This window comes from Coregonus lavaretus, assembly GCF_964263955.1.
Source record: "Coregonus lavaretus genome assembly, chromosome: 25".
NCBI classification, from domain to species: Eukaryota; Metazoa; Chordata; class Actinopteri; order Salmoniformes; family Salmonidae; genus Coregonus; species Coregonus lavaretus.
In genome coordinates this window covers 15,912,616-15,929,904 of record NC_140012.1, presented here as the reverse complement: position 1 = coordinate 15,929,904, position 17,289 = coordinate 15,912,616, and the positions used below count along the sequence as shown (strand labels likewise).

General features: G+C 43.4%; 1 protein-coding gene across 2 annotated transcripts; it reads left to right on the top strand.

The window, feature by feature from the left end:
• The first annotated feature begins 605 nt into the window (after positions 1 to 605).
• LOC311100591 (TBC1 domain family member 12-like) lies at positions 606 to 17,179 on the top strand. 2 transcript variants are annotated; one of them, XM_084141513.1, is made up of 14 exons: positions 755 to 2,195; positions 3,030 to 3,153; positions 5,183 to 5,239; positions 9,523 to 9,665; positions 10,181 to 10,263; positions 10,596 to 10,713; positions 12,489 to 12,595; positions 13,005 to 13,085; positions 13,770 to 13,861; positions 13,963 to 14,034; positions 14,133 to 14,261; positions 14,377 to 14,486; positions 14,835 to 15,093; positions 16,109 to 17,173. In XM_084141513.1, the coding sequence occupies exons 1-14, from the start codon at positions 853 to 855 to the stop codon at positions 16,178 to 16,180; spliced, it is 2,790 nt and encodes a 929-aa protein (XP_083997639.1). In that variant the 5' UTR covers positions 755 to 852; the 3' UTR covers positions 16,181 to 17,173. The 2 variants fall into 2 exon arrangements, with proteins under 2 accessions (XP_083997638.1, XP_083997639.1); XM_084141512.1 differs by lacking the exon at positions 5,183 to 5,239 and having other exon boundaries at positions 606 to 2,195; positions 16,109 to 17,179.
• The last annotated feature ends 110 nt before the right edge of the window (positions 17,180 to 17,289 follow it).

Sequence of the window (17,289 nt, the reverse complement as noted above, 5' to 3'; positions counted from 1 at the left end):
GAGATGAAAGATACATTAGGCCTATATATAATTTTTTTCTTGGTCCCATGAATACATTCCACTGTAAATTAACGTTTGTATCCGTCACGTCACGGTCTCATCACTTTTTGACGCGAAGGCCCCGGACTATAGGGTCTGTCGTCTGTGCAGCAGGCTGAACGTGTGATGCCCCTAGGCATCTTATTTAGATGCCTCTAAGCATCTACTGGTAAATGAGACGAATCAGTGCCCACTGCCCAAGTGGTTATTTTCATTGGCGCTGTCCGTGGTGCTGAAACTAAACTGGGCTCTACAGGTTGCCTGTGTATATGAAGTGAACCAAATTAAACTGTAGCCTATTGTGTGATCAACTCTTTCCAGACCTTAGGCTACCACCATTGTTGTGAGTCCCTTTACAGAAGACGGGATACTTATGCTGAATAAACGAAGCCTGAATATCTGCGCGTTGTGCTTAAAAAAAAACTAGTGTCGGATAAACCAGGCGTGTTATAGCTCCGTACGGACAGCAGATGGCCCCTCATCCCATATTTTCCGTCTGGATTTGCTTTCCCCTCCTACGTCATTGGAATCTCAAAATGGCTCCTGCTCACGGCCGAAATGGGGGCGGCTGCCGGTTTTTCTAATAACAGAAAGGATACACGACCAGGCGACTGATATTCTCCCCTTTCCTGCCGCTGTCGCTCGGAATAGCAACCGTATTTTGATTTGCGTCATTATGTAATGAGGGATACTCTCTGAGATCATGATAGGCATAATAGCTAGACAAGGAACAACGGGGACCGTGCAAGCAGAGCTGAACCAGCCACCACAGCGTTTTTGTTATGGAGCGGTGGTGTGGGGAATGTGAATGACATGGAAAAGGCATATAATGGCTCTTCTCCACCGGCTTTCTCTGTTGATGTGAACGAAAAGGGAACCAGCAGCACATCTCTCACCCAGCCACTGTCAGACGGTACCGCCGACGCGGCAGCTCGTCTCTCTAAACATGTCAGCAGGGATGAAACGGGTTGCAGTGACAGCAGAGAGTCGGGTGAAGCAGGAGAGGATATTGGCCGTTCCACAGTTTTAGTTACTGACAGCCCATCCGGTGGCACTGTAAGCAATTGTGTTATTCCTGAGCCAGGTAGCGACTCTGCTACAAACGGGTTTACTGGGTCAACAATGGTAGGCTCCAAGGCAGGGAACTGCTCTGCTATCACTGCAGTGAATCGAGAGGAAATGGACAGGAATGCTCTCCAGGGGATCTCACTGGCTGAGAAGAACAAGGATTCCTCTGCAGAAGAACTAGATGCCTGTCATCCACCATTGAACTTTGTGACAGCAGCTGAGACTGTGGAGTCATTGACACACTCCTGCAATGGACAGCTTGAACTGAGCTGCACAGCTGCCTCCCGGACTGGTCCACAGGGGCTCTCGAATTGGGACACAGACAGTGTTATACAGAGCACCCTCAGCAGTGATGCTGTTAGTAGGCCACAGATTAACTGGAGTACGACCCCTGACAAGGAGGCCAAAATGGCAAACGGTGGATTATTTATAGGACCCAGCAGCGCCAAGTTACACACAGAGACAGTTGTAACAATTATTTTGGATGGTGCTGCAACCGGTCTCTCTAACACAAAGTGTGAAAACCCCTCCTCAATTGCAGTGAGTGCAAGGGAAGGCCATGACGAATCCTGCAATATCAGAGAGGAACCTGACGAAGCCGGGGCCCAGCCTAGGACACAAGCTAACGTGGCAGGAGATCTGTCTGATGGTGCTACTTCAAATCTCACCTCTCAGGGTTTACCATCAAGCCCAGCACCAACGAAAGACCCCTGTGGGGTCAGTGTTAAACCAGACACCTGTCAGGGAGAGGAACCGTCAGCATCTGGTCACCTAGGAGATGATCCATCCTCCAGACCCCATCCTCAGGCCCTCAGGACCAGGACTGTACCCAACAGTCTGAGCTATGACTCCTCCACCTTTCTCAGCCCAGGGGATGAGGACGGGGAGACATTCGTGGAGCTGGGGGCCCAGGGCCACAGTGACCTCAGGTTCATGGACGTCAGTCTGAGCTCCAGGAACACCTTTGAGTCCAGCAGACGTCAGTCCGCCCCAGGAGATATACCAGAGGGCCTGAGTGTAGTCTCGGTAGACCCCTCTGAACTGGCTTTACAGTCCAAAAGACCCGGCATTGCTGAGTATTTTGGCAGGTAAATGAGTTGTTGTATTTGTTGGCTGAGATTATTTGCATGGTGACAAGTGCATGTTTTGCAAGGACAAGAGAGGTACAAACTTTGTCACAGTCTGCTTACTTCTCTTCACATCAATGTTTGCCTTTATGCTCTGTATAGCCATATTAATGCTGTAATTTAAACCCTTTACAACAGCAGTCACTGCCATTAATCTTGCTCTCCTAGCAAAACTGTGTCTTGGTCCTGTAACAGCACACCAGGACATAATGAACAAAGCCAGAACTAGAACTATGCCTCTGCCTCATTCAACATTTAGAGCAGGCAGAGACCTGGTGGAAATGGAGCCAGCTGCAGTGAATGCTGTAGTAATGGTGTTCCCACACACAGACATCCTCTAGGTTGTTACACTTTACATTAGGTATCAATTAATTAGAAACGGTTAATTATTAATTATAGATAATTTATAAATCTGTAATAAATACTTAGAACATGATTGGTATCTATAATATAGTAATTAACAGTTTATGAACTACTAATAACTCCTTTATAAACCCTTTTGAGCATACCTTCATGTAAAGTGTTAACCCCTAGGTTTATGATCCCACATAGGCTCAGGTGAAATTGATCTAATTGATGAAATAAGAGTGGCAGCATATCACTCACTCAGTGTCAACTGAACTGACCATATCAGTATGACATATGTCCGATCTAGGAAATGATTCAGAGAGACATTAATATCCCTGATTTCTCAGTACGTCGACTCATCAAAACCGTTTAGCTGACAGGGATTAAAATAAGCGTGTCATCATTCATAATTGCCCACTCATTGTCCTGGCTTTTCTGTCTGGTCAGGAGTTTATTTTCCAAGAAGCAGAGAGAGCCGAAAGGTCCGTCTCAGAATGTCCCTGGTTGGAAGCTGTTTGGAAAAGTCCCCGCTAGAGAGAGCGCTCCCAAGGACTCCAGGACCATACAGCAGGTTGGTGTCCCAGGCCCTTATTCTTAAAGCATGTCAGATTAGGAGTGTTGATCTAGGATCAGTTTTGTCTTTTAGATCATAATGAATAGGATTTCATGGACATGGAGGCCATGGGCCCGTATACATAAAGCATCTCAGAGTTACAGTGCTGATCTAGGATCAGGTCATCCATGTCCATATAATCTTATTCATTATTATTTGAAAGACAAAACTGATCCTAGATCCACACTCCTATTCCGAGAAGCTTTTTGAATGCAGGCCCTGATGTCACTGTGCTACTACATCTACAGTAGTTATTCACAGACCTATTAACTTCCTATTAACTGACCTTCTAACTGCCTGTACAGTATTGTGTATGGGAGAGAAAGCTATCTGACCCTGCCTGGAGTGAATCCAGCAAGTGCGTCATCTAGGAATGTACTAGTAAAGTCGAGGTGGATGCCATGAGCTCAATATTTAGCCTAGATCTTTTTTTCCACGCGCTAGTCAGGACTTAATCCCTATTTATCTGGGTTATGTCAGCCGTACGTACCTAACCTCAATTTGTTAACATAGTAACAAGTAAAGGACTACAACTGTTTGATCTCCAATCAAGTCATTTACACCCCTTCTGTTCAACTCCTTCACCTATGATACATTTCATTGCAGCCCTTTGTTTTGTATCACATGATTCACTAGTTGTCACTTGAAACAGACACAGTAAAATTGCAGCCTTGTGCAATATGCAATGACACAGCATAACAATCAATCCCTACGCCCTATTCTCACAAGAACTCACCTATACCTGTCTGACCAGGTAGCAAACTGATAGCATCTCACACTCACAGATATCATTCCTTCTGAGAATCCTATAATAGAGTGCCTGGTAATAATGGCATCAGAGCTTAAATATAGTAGTGTGATAAAGGCTTTAGTCAGCCTGTACTTGGCCTACTCCTTCCCAACACCGACAAGAGAGAGTAGGGCATGGTAGGGTTCAGGTCATCCAGGTTGGAGGCTGGCAGGCCCGTCTGCCACTGCAGTTATTGAGGGTGTATACTCCAGTTGGCTCTGGGGCTGGCTAGCTGCCTGGGTAAGGAGTAGGTCTTACACAAGGTGTATGCCTCTTGCCTACTTCCTGGAACGTTGAGCCTCGGCTGAGCTTGAATTATGCCAATCTCCTAGCCTCAGCCGTCTCATGCCCTCAGCCGCTGGCTCTGTCCTTCCTCTCCCTCTCTCTCCCTCTTCTCCTCACTCCCTGTCTCCCTCTCTACTTCCCCTACTCTGCCAAGCAGGTACAACTCCGTCTCCACACTCGTTGGAGGCACTAATGCATGTTTTCATGCCGGGATGGAAACAGACACCAAAGCCAATTAAATGTTTCCCTTCACTGGATTAGTAATGCACTCAACTCTAGTACAGACAGCTGCAGACGGAGATGAGAGCGTTTATAAGCCTCACTACTCTGCTACTGAGATTATGACTAGAAGAAAGTGAGCTCATCTAGAGTGAGCTACAGAGGTTAGAGCAGGGATCTAGGTGTCAGAGGTTCCATCCGTAATGTATTCCAGTATAGAAGCTCAGATGATGGGTTGATCTTTCATGCAGTTTTCCTACATGCAGGGGTAGGGATTAAATTGCATCTCCAACAGAGGCCCTTTCAATAAAGTTGACTATCTTCCTTACCTTGGCCAAAGGGTAAAGATGCTTATGTGGATTGGATGTGTATTGAAGGGTCACACTGTATTTGGATAGTCCGAATAGTCCATCTGTAGATGCTGTACAGATGGTCATACTATCAACAAACGTATCTGTTGAAAAGCAACCTCTTGCTAAGGTTACGTTAGGGTTAGGTTTAGAATAAGGTTTAGGGATAGAGTTAATAGATAGTTAGATGAAATGTTACTGATTAGTCTGTAGAGCATCTACAGATGGACTATCCAAATAAAGTGGTTACCTTGAATTACTTGACATGTTATTTTTTGTTTGATAGACACTTTGGACTTTGGAGGGGTTGAACTGAGTGTAAACTTTGTTCTTCTTTCATCAGGAGAGTATTCCAGATGGTCTCACGTCTGTGTCCACACCAAATCTCTTAAGCGCAGGGGTATGGACTTTCTCGAGTTTCCTTTTCAGTCATCTTCTCAATCTCCTATCTGCATGGGGCTGCCAAGCAACCATTTCCATTGACCATCCAACTCATGTCCATTCCCACCCTAGCACTGACAGGGGAGAGGGAAATGTATGCTAGGAAAAAAAAACATAATTAAACACAGTATCAAGTAATCTTCAACAATCCCAAGGTCTCTGAGACGCTTGCCATAGCTCCAGCAGCTCATAGACTCTGTGGATCAAAATGTTGTAATCCAGAGTGTTGTAATCCAGTTTTCCTTACATACATCTAGTGTAATAGATCTATTAGATTTGCCTGTATTCCTTATTATAGACAGCAAACGTTCAGGCAGCTACACAGACACTATGGAAACTAGTCTAGAGCTCCCAGTTAAATTGTGCTTGAGAGCATTTTTTAACTCTCTAAATGGTTAAATTAGTGAGAAATAGATGTCCATTGTTGCAATAGTTTGAGTGGGCAACATATACAGTGGGGGAAAAAAGTATTTAGTCAGCCACCAATTGTGCAAATTCTCCCACTTAAAAAGATGAGAGAGGCCTGTAATTTTCATCATAGGTACACGTCAACTATGACAGACAAATTGAGAATTTTTTTTCCAGAAAATCACATTGTAGGATTTTTAATGAATTTATTTGCAAAATATGGTGGAAAATAAGTATTTGGTCACCTACAAACAAGCAAGATTTCTGGCTCTCACAGACCTGTAACTTCTTCTGTCCTCTACTCGTTACCTGTATTAATGGCACCTGTTTGAACTTGTTATCAGTATAAAATACACCTGTCCAGAACCTCAAACAGTCACACTCCAAACTCCACTATGGCCAAGACCAAAGAGCTGTCAAAGGACACCAGAAACAAAATTGTAGACCTGCACCAGGCTGGGAAGACTGAATCTGCAATAGGTAAGCAGCTTGGTTTGAAGAAATCAACTTTGGGAGCAATTATTAGGAAATGGAAGATGGCTCCACGCAAGATCTCACCCCGTGGGGTCAAAATGATCACAAGAACGGTGAGCAAAAATCCCAGAACCACACGGGGGGACCTAGTGAACAAAAATCCCAGAACCACACGGGGGGACCTAGTGAATGACCTGCAGAGAGCTGGGACCAAAGTAACAAAGCCTACCATCAGTAACACACTACGCCGCCAGGGACTCAAATCCTGCAGTGCCAGACGTGTCCCCCTGCTTAAGCCAGTACATGTCCAGGCCCGTCTGAAGTTTGCTAGAGTGCATTTGGATGATCCAGAAGAGGATTGGGAGAATGTCATATGGTCAGATGAAACCAAAATAGAACTTTTTGGTAAAAACTCAACTCGTCGTGTTTGGAGGACAAAGAATGCTGAGTTGCATCCAAAGAACACCATACCTACTGTGAAGCATGGGGGTGGAAACATCATGCTTTGGGGCTGTTTTTCTGCAAAGGGACCAGGACGACTGATCCGTGTAAAGGAAAGAATGAATGGGGCCATGTATCGTGAGATTTTGAGTGAAAACCTCCTTCCATCAGCAAGGGCATTGAAGATGAAACGTGGCTGGGTCTTTCAGCATGACAATGATCCCAAACACACCTCCCGGGCAACGAAGGAGTGGCTTCGTAAGAAGCATTTCAAGGTCCTGGAGTGGCCTAGCCAGTCTCCAGATCTCATCCCCATAGAAAATCTTTGGAGGGAGTTGAAAGTCTGTGTTGCCCAGCGACAGCCCCAAAACATCACTGCTCTAGAGGAGATCTGCATGGAGGAATGGGCCAAAATACCAGCAACAGTGTGTGAAAACCTTGTGAAGACTTACAGAAAACGTTTGACCTGTGTCATTGCCAACAAAGGGTATATAACAAAGTATTGAGAAACTTTTGTTATTGACCAAATACTTATTTTCCACCATAATTTGCAAATAAATTCATTAAAAATCCTACAATGTGATTTTCTGGATTTTTTTTTTTCTAATTTTGTCTGTCATAGTTGACGTGTACCTATGATGAAAATTACAGGCCTCTCTCATCTTTTTAAGTGGGAGAACTTGCACAATTGGTGGCTGACTAAATACTTTTTTTCCCCACTGTACTATCGTCTGAAGTTGACATGTTGAATTGTTTTGCCGTATTCAATTATTTAATAATACGCTAATTTCCCTAATGTGGACAGTTTGTGTTACTACCTTAAATAAACTCGCATTTTCACCTCATGCAATGAAGTGAAATTACATATAATTTTAACCTCAGATAGGTGATCTTAATATAAACATTTATAGGAATCAAGATGGCACTAAATCGATTGATTTAAATAGATTAATATCTTTGGTTTGGTACCATTGATTTTATCATACGCGCCTTTCCGTTGCAGGTCTTAGAACGCAGTTGTCATTTTCAAACTCAAATGGCAAGGGAAAATCGGGGCGCTCTCTTTATAAAAGCCGCTGGACACAAACAAATACACATATTTGATAGTCAAGCTATCAATCAAATGAGAGCCAACCCCTGTCACTGTGTAGAACTACCTGTGGAGAAATTATTTGTTGAAATGATCCAGGTTCCTTTTTCGTATTGCCATCTACCGTAAACTTTGTGCCACAAGGAGATTAGTTGATAAATGGCTACTACAGGTTCTCATCTATTGACTGGTATATGTAGTATACACAAGTTCGTTGTTGTCTTTCAGAAGAGCGCAAATGGCACATGTAGCGGCAGCGAATTGTCCCAGTACCATTGATTTCCATACAATATCGATGTGAGTGATTAATCTGTGCACGCTATTGATTACAGTAGAACAAGCTAATCAATTTCAGCCTGGAGTGACTGCTTGGTAAATGTTGATGTGTGAGCAGTTTTTAAGGAACTAATTTAGCAAAATACAAGTAATCTGAACACAAGCGTGACACGGGTGTAGGGAGTCATTTTTATGTCTTGGTCTTCAACATGCAGTATCACAACTTATTTCAGCATATTGATTATGAATTTGGACATTTAAAACCAGTGTTTTGACACTAGGCTATAAATTAAAAATATGACAGGAAGCAGCAACAGTATCATTTTCAACTTATGTCTTAAGAATATAGAAGTTACTTTTAACATGATTTTTCAACAAGATTCTACCTATTTAGGTAAATACTACTGCATGAGTCCAAAAACGTGCTTGATTTTGATGATATTAGTGAAATCCTGAAAATTATTTTGTCCTGGCTAACCTTATCTGCAAATGTTACGATTTTTGGTTTACCTTACATTTATATATTTGACTTGTTGTTTATGAATACACTGTTGATTACATTATGATTTTATATACACTTTGACATTACAAGTGTTCCCAGAGCTCTATATGCTTTTCTGGTATATACTTTGTGATTTATATATGATAGTATAAAGTAATCCTTCTACCCACAACACAAGACAATGTAGCCATTGACATCCATACAGTAGCCGTTTCATGCATCGTGAAAGGTCAACGGTGAGCCTTGTATTGTGTAGTGGATCTGAGGGATGTATGGTGATACTAGTCACTTGATCTATTAGATGGTCATTGCACCAACTTGCACGAGACAAACGCATTGGATATCAGTGGCATTTATTGACCCCTAGACATGACTCATGATGTACACCCTGAGGATGCTCTCTCTCTCTCTCTCTCTCTCTCTCTCTCTCTCTCTCTCTCTCTCTCTCTCTCTCTCTCTCTCTCTCTCTCTCTCTCTCTCCCTCTCTCTCTCTCTCTCCAGATCTCTCTCTCCACAGTCATCAACAACCATCACACACTTCTCAGTCCCACCATTTTCTCTCTCTCTCTCTCTCTCTCTCTCTCTCTCTCTCTCTCTCTCTCTCTCCACAGTCATCAACAACCATCACACACTCCTCAGTCCCACCATTTTCTCTCTCTCTCTCTCTCTCTCTCTCTCTCTCTCTCTCTCTCTCTCTCTCTCTCTCTCTCTCTCTCTCTCTCTCTCACAGTCATCAACAACCATCACACACTCCTCAGTCCCACCATTTTCTCTCTCTCTCTCTCTCTCTCTCTCTCCACAGTCATCAACAACCATCACACACCCCTCAGTCCCTCCATTTTCTCTCTCTCTCTCTCCCCCCTGCCCCATAGGCTGCTGCCTGCATGGGCCCCGTGATCTCCACAAGCCTGTCAGCTGATCCTGTCACCCCTCGCGGCTAAAGCCACTATCTTTCCTCCCTTTCAAATTTAAACCCAAGAGGCTAGTTTACCTGTATTTGGGCTGTGTTTTCTAGGACCTATGGGGATTCAGGTTTTATATGTATCTGCAGGAGTTTGAGGCCAGGGTGGGCAAGGCTGGGCCTGGGGGAACGCCAGCTGGGCTGTCCCCTACTCAGCCTCAACAGAGCCGGAGGAAGAACCTGGAGTTTGAGCCACTGTCCACCACAGCTCTTATACTGGAGGACAGGCCTGCGTAAGTCCACAATCTCTCTCTCTGCTTTATTTCTGTCCCGTCTTTCCATTTCTTTGTCTGTTCCTCTATTCCTCTGTTGTTGTTTATTATGCCCTCCAGTCCTTGTAGATCACAGTGTGATCTGGGTCTATATTACACACAATACATTATTTTCAACTAGGCTCAGGCCAGGCTGTGGTGTCTATTAAAAACACAGTGAGAAACACAGCGTCCAAAGACAAGTGGTGTTGTGTTTCTCTGTCTGTGGGTCTCCTTGGTCAACTCAGTTGCTCTCTCTGTTCCAAGACCTCAGGCCCTCATTAAGAATAGATGTATGAAATCTGAGTGTGTTGTCTGAACCATGGCAAAGTCAGTCTCTCTTTGTAGGTGTTTCTCTCTCTTTAATCCTCAATGTGTTGAACTTGACTAAAAGTAACCATTTTGTGTCCTCATTTGCTGTGATATGCACTGATTACGGTGAAACTGACACTGATAGACACTGGCACTGTGTCTCCTCTCCTCTGCTTTCTCTGCAGGAACCTTCCTGCCAAGTCTGTGGAGGAGGCCCAGCGTCACCGCCAGGAGTATGATGAGATGGTGGCCGAGGCCAAGAAGAGAGGTACTGTTAATGTATTCCTCTCTCACCCCTTCACTTTCACTGTCTTTTCAGGGCTGTGTAATGGAGGTCAGCAGCATTTAACCTGTCCACTGTATAGACCTCCAGATGTTACTTAGCTCATTCTGTCAGTTGTAGCTGTTGCTAAAGCCAGACCTTGTACATACTTTTGCCACTTTACATCATGATAAAAATTGTAAAGCAGAAGGAAAATAAATTAGAGATTTTTAAAGCATTTATAAGCATCTGTTAACATTTATAAGCATTTATAATGGCTTATTCATTAAAAGTTATTATAAAGTGTAACCAAAGGATGTGTGCCCTCCTCCCCACAGAATTGAAGGAGGCCCAGAGGAAAAGGAAAGAGATGAAGGAGAGGTTTAAGCAGGAGGAAAGCATCGCCAACGCCATGGTGGTCTGGAACAACGACATCCTGCCCAACTGGGAAAACACGTGAGTTAGCTAGTTAGTCACTTCCTGCTAAACAACTCTCAACTGGCATGGAGCAGCCATGTACCGTATCCAGTCAGTACAGTACAGTGGAAGTCGGTGCCGTTTAAGGTGAGGGAGGATGCTAATTTTTTTTAGGAGCATGGTTTATTTCTATTCCAGCATATTGGATGACTGTCATTCAAATTCCATTCACCCTGCTCAATGTAACATCGATAGGTTTAGGCTACTACATGATACTCTAATTTCCCCTTTACCCATCATGAGGTTGCTACAACCTAGCCTATGAATGAAAGTTTACAACGTAGGTGCACAGATAAAGATAATTTTGAGTAATCAAGATGACAGACAGTGACACATTCAATACCGCCTTGCACACTCTTGCTTGCAATGTTTATCCCCGTTTTATTCAGTTTGCTTCCATTTAAGAAACGTTTTTCAACAGAATCGGCAGAATGAATACACCCCTGATCACACGCAAACACAGTTCACTTTCATAGAAGCCACATAGAAAACAGCATGATCACTTTGCTCGTTTTATATATAATTCCTTCTCGCAACTATCTACGCGCTCTCCTCCTCTGGCCTTTTCCCTTCGCTTGTGGACTTCAGTGCACAACACATCAGCTGTCTGTGACCAGTCAAAAAAACCTTTCCAAGCCAAACCTTCAAATCATGACCATTGAACGCTAACCGCAGCCTACATCGTTGCACGTCATAGTCAACATACTAGAACTAACGCGTTAGTAAACCCGCTACAATCACGCAGTACAGTGTACAGTCAGAAAGCAGTTTCTCAGTTACACCGGTGGGCCCCAGTGGCAATAAATTAATAAAACCAAAAGCTTACCTTGACTTGGAAGAGTTCCAGTGTTGGATAGCCATAGCCAGCTAGCTAACGTAGCATCCCTCTCTGTTTGAGCCGGGTGTTTGAGTAGGCTAAACTAGCTAGCTAGCTGCATTCACTAGAAAAGTGAAAGTAAAAACATCCTACCAAATATCTCATCTCTCTCTCTCTCTTGCTTCTCCTTAATTTTGGAAGATATTAATTTGTTAAAAACAGTTTAACTATTGTCTTTCTCTCTTTGAGTCAACTACTAACCACATTTTATGCACTGCAGTGCTAGCTAGCTGTAGCTTATGCTTTCAGTACTAGATTCATTATCTGATCCTTTGATTGGGTGGACAACATGTCAGTTCATGCTGCAAGAGCTCGGATAGGTTGGAGGACATCCTCCGGAAGTTGTCATAATTACTGTGTAAGGCTTTGGTAGGGGGTGAGAACCAAGAGCCTCCTAGGTTTTGTATTGAAGTCAATGTACCCAGAGGAGGACAGAAGCTAGCTGTCCTCAGGCTACACCATGGCGCTACCCTACAGAGTGCTGCTGATGTTACTGTAGACCTTCATTGCAAAACAGTGTGTTTTAATCAATTATTTGGTGACATGTGAATATATTTAGTATAGTTTTATCTAAAAAGGATAACTTTTATAATGTTTCACTATTTTTATTTTTATGAAATTCACTGAGGAGGATGGTCCTCCCCTTCCTCCTCTAAGGAGCCTCCACTGGTACAGTATTCAGTCTGTGACTCAGCCAGTCAGTTATTCAGCCAGTCAGCCATTCAATTAGCCAGCCAATCAGCCAGTGAACCAGTCGGCTTAATCAGCCAGTCAGTTAGTCAGTAAACCAGACGGTCAGTAAACCAGTCAGTCAGGCAGTCAGTCAGGGCTCCCATGTGCAGTAGACCCATGCCAGTCTGTTTGTGTCCCCCTGTAGGCGTAACACTCGACGGGTGAGAGAGCTCTGGTGGCAGGGCTTGCCCCCCAATGTCAGAGGAAAGGTCTGGAGCCTGGCCATCGGCAACGAGCTCAACATCACCCCAGGTATGTATGGTGTTTCAATAGTCATAACTCATAGAACTCCCATCATAATTCAGTATTCCCATTGGCAAAATATGATCAGATTTGCCTTCAGAAAAAGCAATACAAAGTGAAGGAAGTTATGTGTCAATACACATAACAAAGTACATTGAAATGTATTAAAATAGCCAAGGTTATACATCTAAAAATGTAGTGCCAAGGTATTGTTTGTTTTCTAACAAAACAAGCACTTTCACCACATTCAGCCTGTTGTGTATTTAGTGATAGGAATGTCTGGATGCCCTACTTGTTTTACTGCCAGGAAGTGCCTTTGTGGTTTACAGAAAAATGCATAATAGACGTCTCAGTTGGAGAACCCACCACCTGACTCATTGAGAGAGTGATCTTCTTTCCTTTCCTCCCTTTTCTACAGAGCTGTATGAAATCTTCCTCTCCAGAGCCAAGGAGAGATGGAGGAGTTTCAGTGAGACGGGTTCAGAGACAGAGGCAGATGGTTGGTCTGAGGCGGGGGGGGGGGGGGGGGGGGGGGGGGGGGGGAGACTGTGAATCTCAGCCTCAGACACACACACATCCATTCTCCTCTCTCTCTCTTTGAGACAAAGCTATTTCCTCTCGTTGCTTCACATCTGAGGTCCTTGACACATTATGGCACAAAAACCTAGCAGTGCTGCCGGCATATTGGCGTCACATTACTGCACAAATCCCCCTCACTCAGCAGCAATTTGCAGGCTTGTTGCAAAGGCTTTCTGTTGTTTTTCCTCCATTGATCTGTAAAGCGTCTGTTTCTACCATTATGTCAGACTATCTGCCCTTTGGTCCAATACTGAGAGTCAATAGTGACACATTCAAAGCTCTAACATCTGTAGCGCATCAGAAAGACTGTGTTTTTGCCAACGAGAGCCTTAGGAGATGGATCCAACAGGACTTAATAGAGCTGAACAGAGAGATTTGCAGCATGTCTCCTCTTGGCATCATTTTAGGTTACAAAATATTGGCACTGCAGCTGTGTCTCTGTATCTGTCATTGATTGCTGAGTTACTCGGTCTATCATGCACAAACAACGATACAGAGAGATCAAACAAGCTGGAGATCAGTTTATTTTAGGAAACTGAAATGGTTACGTTTGTCCTTTCTCTTATAATGTTTTTAACATAATCTGTTTGTGTTTCGATACTAGATGGGGCATCCTTAGCAGACAGAGAGTCCAGTCTGGACCTGATCAAGCTGGACATATCCCGCACATTCCCCCCTCTTTTTATCTTCCAGAAGGTACAGTACATCTCTTACCCCACGTGTGTGTGTGTGTGTGTGTGTGTGTGTGCGCGCGTGCTCCATGTCAGTTCTCATCCTCTGATTGTCTTCCACCACAGGGTGGGCCATATCATGATCTCCTCCACAGTGTGCTGGGGGCCTACACCTGTTACAGACCTGACGTGGGATATGTGAGTAACACTTCAAAACAGCAGTCTCAGTCCTTATGTTCTCCCATACTGTACATGCGGTGGTTGTAAAGTGAAATGGCGGTTCTCTTCTCTTTCAGGTCCAGGGAATGTCCTTCATAGCTGCAGTGTTAATCCTCAACCTGGAGGAAGCTGATGCCTTCATCGCGTTCGCTAACCTGCTCAACAAGCCCTGCCAGCTGGCCTTTTTTAGAGTGGACCATGATCTGGTGAGACGCACTTCCACAGGGCCTACAGTGGGAAATTGTCCTCTCTTTAAAACTACTTTAACAGTACTGAATTAGTCGTCACTGAATCTCTCCCTACCCTTTAATTCTTCTCTAGATGCTGAAATACTTTGCTGCGTTCGAGGTGTTCTTTGAAGAGAACCTCCCAAGACTATTTAACCACTTCCAGAGCTCCAAACTCACCCCAGATCTCTATCTCATAGACTGGTAAGTAGCTATGGTATCTCTATGAACATTTGAAAGTATGTAAATAAATGAAAGTATGTAGCAGCTCTCTGTAGTGTGGCCTTCAAGCTGTTATCTCACACTTTTAGTTCCAGTCATGCTATCAGCTCAGTATTCACAGTTATAAGAGCACAGCTACTGAATGCTCTAGATTAACTTATCTGCTTTCCCCATTCCGCTAACTGCCATTATTGGCCTTTGTGTGTGTGTGTGTGTGTGTGTGTGTGTGTGTGTGTGTGTGTGTGTGTGTGTGTGTGTGTGTGTGTGTGTGTGTGTGTGTGTGTGTGTGTGTGTGTGCGTTCGATCGTGCATGCATGCTTCTGTGTACAGGATTTTCACTCTGTACAGTAAGTCGTTGCCATTGGACGTGGCGTGTCGCGTGTGGGACGTATTCTGTCGTGACGGCGAGGAGTTCCTGTTCCGGACGGGTCTAGGGATCCTGCGTCTGTACGAGGACGTGCTCCTACAGATGGATTTCATCCACAGCGCCCAGTTTCTGACACGCCTCCCTGAGGATATAGGCTCGGATCGGCTGTTCACCTGCATTGCGGCCGCGCCCATGCTCAATGGAAACAAAAAGTGGTCCCAGGTCAGTTCCTCTAAACATGAGAAGACATGAATGTGGGAAAATGGACACGTTTGCACGGAGTGGCAATAAACATACAAGAATGTTATTATGTGGTTAGGTTGAAGCTATTTATGTAGCCTATTGTGTGAACTGGGACATGCTCCCAGAATTCCTCAAAAATAGCCTGTAATTATGTCCAGTCCCTGGTCTGCCCATCCGTCACGCGTGACACTGGTGTGACCAGGAGCGGTTTAGGAATGACGCATTACTCAGCCAATGCAATATAGAAGACATCTTTATCATAGATTCACACTTGTTGGGTCCTACAATTCATATACTACAGCACCTACAGGTGAATGTACATTGAGTACACAAACATTAGGAACACCTTCCTTTTTGGCCCTTAGAACAGCCTCAATTAGTCGGGTCATGGACTCTACAAGGTGTCGAAAGCGTTCCACAGGAATGCTGGCCCATGTTGACTCCAATGCTTCCCACAGTTGTGTCAAGTTAGATGGATGTCATTTGGGTGATGGACCATTCTTGATACACACGGGAAACTGTTGAGTGTGAAAAACACAGCAGTTTTGCAGTTTTTGACACAAACCGGTGCGCCTGGCACCTACTACCATACCCCGTTCAAAGGCACTTAAATCTTTTGGCTTGCCCATTCACCCTCTGAATGGCACACATACACAATCCATGTCTCAAGGCTTAAAAATAATTCTTTAACCTGTCTCCTCCCCTTCATCTACACTGATTGAAGTGGATTTAACAAATTACATCAATAAGGGATCATAGCTTTCACCTGGATTCACCAGGTCAGTCTATGTTATGGAAAGAGCAGGTGTTCTTAATGTTTTGTATACTCTGTGTATGTCAATTACAGAAATACATAAGAAAGAACCAGTATGATAGTCTGCTTTATTTGTGGAAATGTAGCTACACAGCACCACCTACAGGTATTTATTTGTGTGTGCCTAAAAAGAATGATCGGGTTGCAGTTTTATGCTAAGATTTGCTCTCTCCTCTCCAGGTATTTAATGCATTGATAAAGGACAACAAGGACGTGGACAGGAATTGCAACCCAGCACTTAAGAGTTCATGATTCAGCAGTGGAACATTTTAATGATCATGTTCCTCTCTTTAATTGAGAGGCTTTGATCACCTTAGATTGACCATGGTAAATGGACCTTAAAGAATGATGTCATACTTGAAGATGGAGGCCTTGAGCACCATTGGCAGTTTTATTGAATTGAGAGTATTTATGGTAGTATATCATGAATATATGATGACATACTGAAGTTAGATGTAATGTATTGGGTCTGTCTAGTCCCATCAGAAAGGTCTGGAGTTTCTTAGATTGAGTGAGGCCCTTAGTTACACCTGTGGATTTTCTCACTAACATGACAAGATATTTATTGAAAATGCACCTCCAAGCATACATTTACAGTATATGACTTAATGGACCAAGCCAATATAACAACATAGAACAAAATGAAAACAGTGACACAGCCCTTCCATTTCTTAAGTCTCTGAAGCTTGACATTGAATAGTTTCTGCTCAACTAAACTAACAGTAATAGGTTTTCATTACAGTGAGCAGTAAGCACTTGTTTCCGAAAGACCAATAGAAAGTGCAAAAGAGAACGTGTGGCACATGAGGCTTTGGTGTTTTGCTTTTGTGCTGAATGAATCCACAGTGAAGCTCATATATTGTTGTGAATGAAAGAGCAATGAGACACTCATTCAAAGCACCTATTCATGAAACATAATTTACTTTTAAAACTTGGTCTCGTTTGTGATGTTGTTCACATCTTTTGTTACTTTACATTTGACCAAATGCTTATATGTTGATGCAACATATTTTTTCATCAATGCTGTAGTTCATGGTTCTACAGGACATTTTTCGTATCTTATATATTGGATATAAAAAAAGTTGTATATTGTTTCTTTTGCATTTTTTCTATGCTCTTTATTGTACAGTTTTCATACTACTAAGGTAGAACAATTGTAAATATATTTGAAATTAATTAAAAAGTACCTCTGTGATACTGTATCAGATCAGAAGTTATGAATTATGTGAATAAATCAAAGAGATGATCATTACATTTTAAATGTCTATTTATTCCCAGACAGCCAGTTTTTCTTGACTGCCACAGCACACACCCAAGCAAACCAGTCTTCCCAACCACTGGGTGGCATTATTATAAAAACA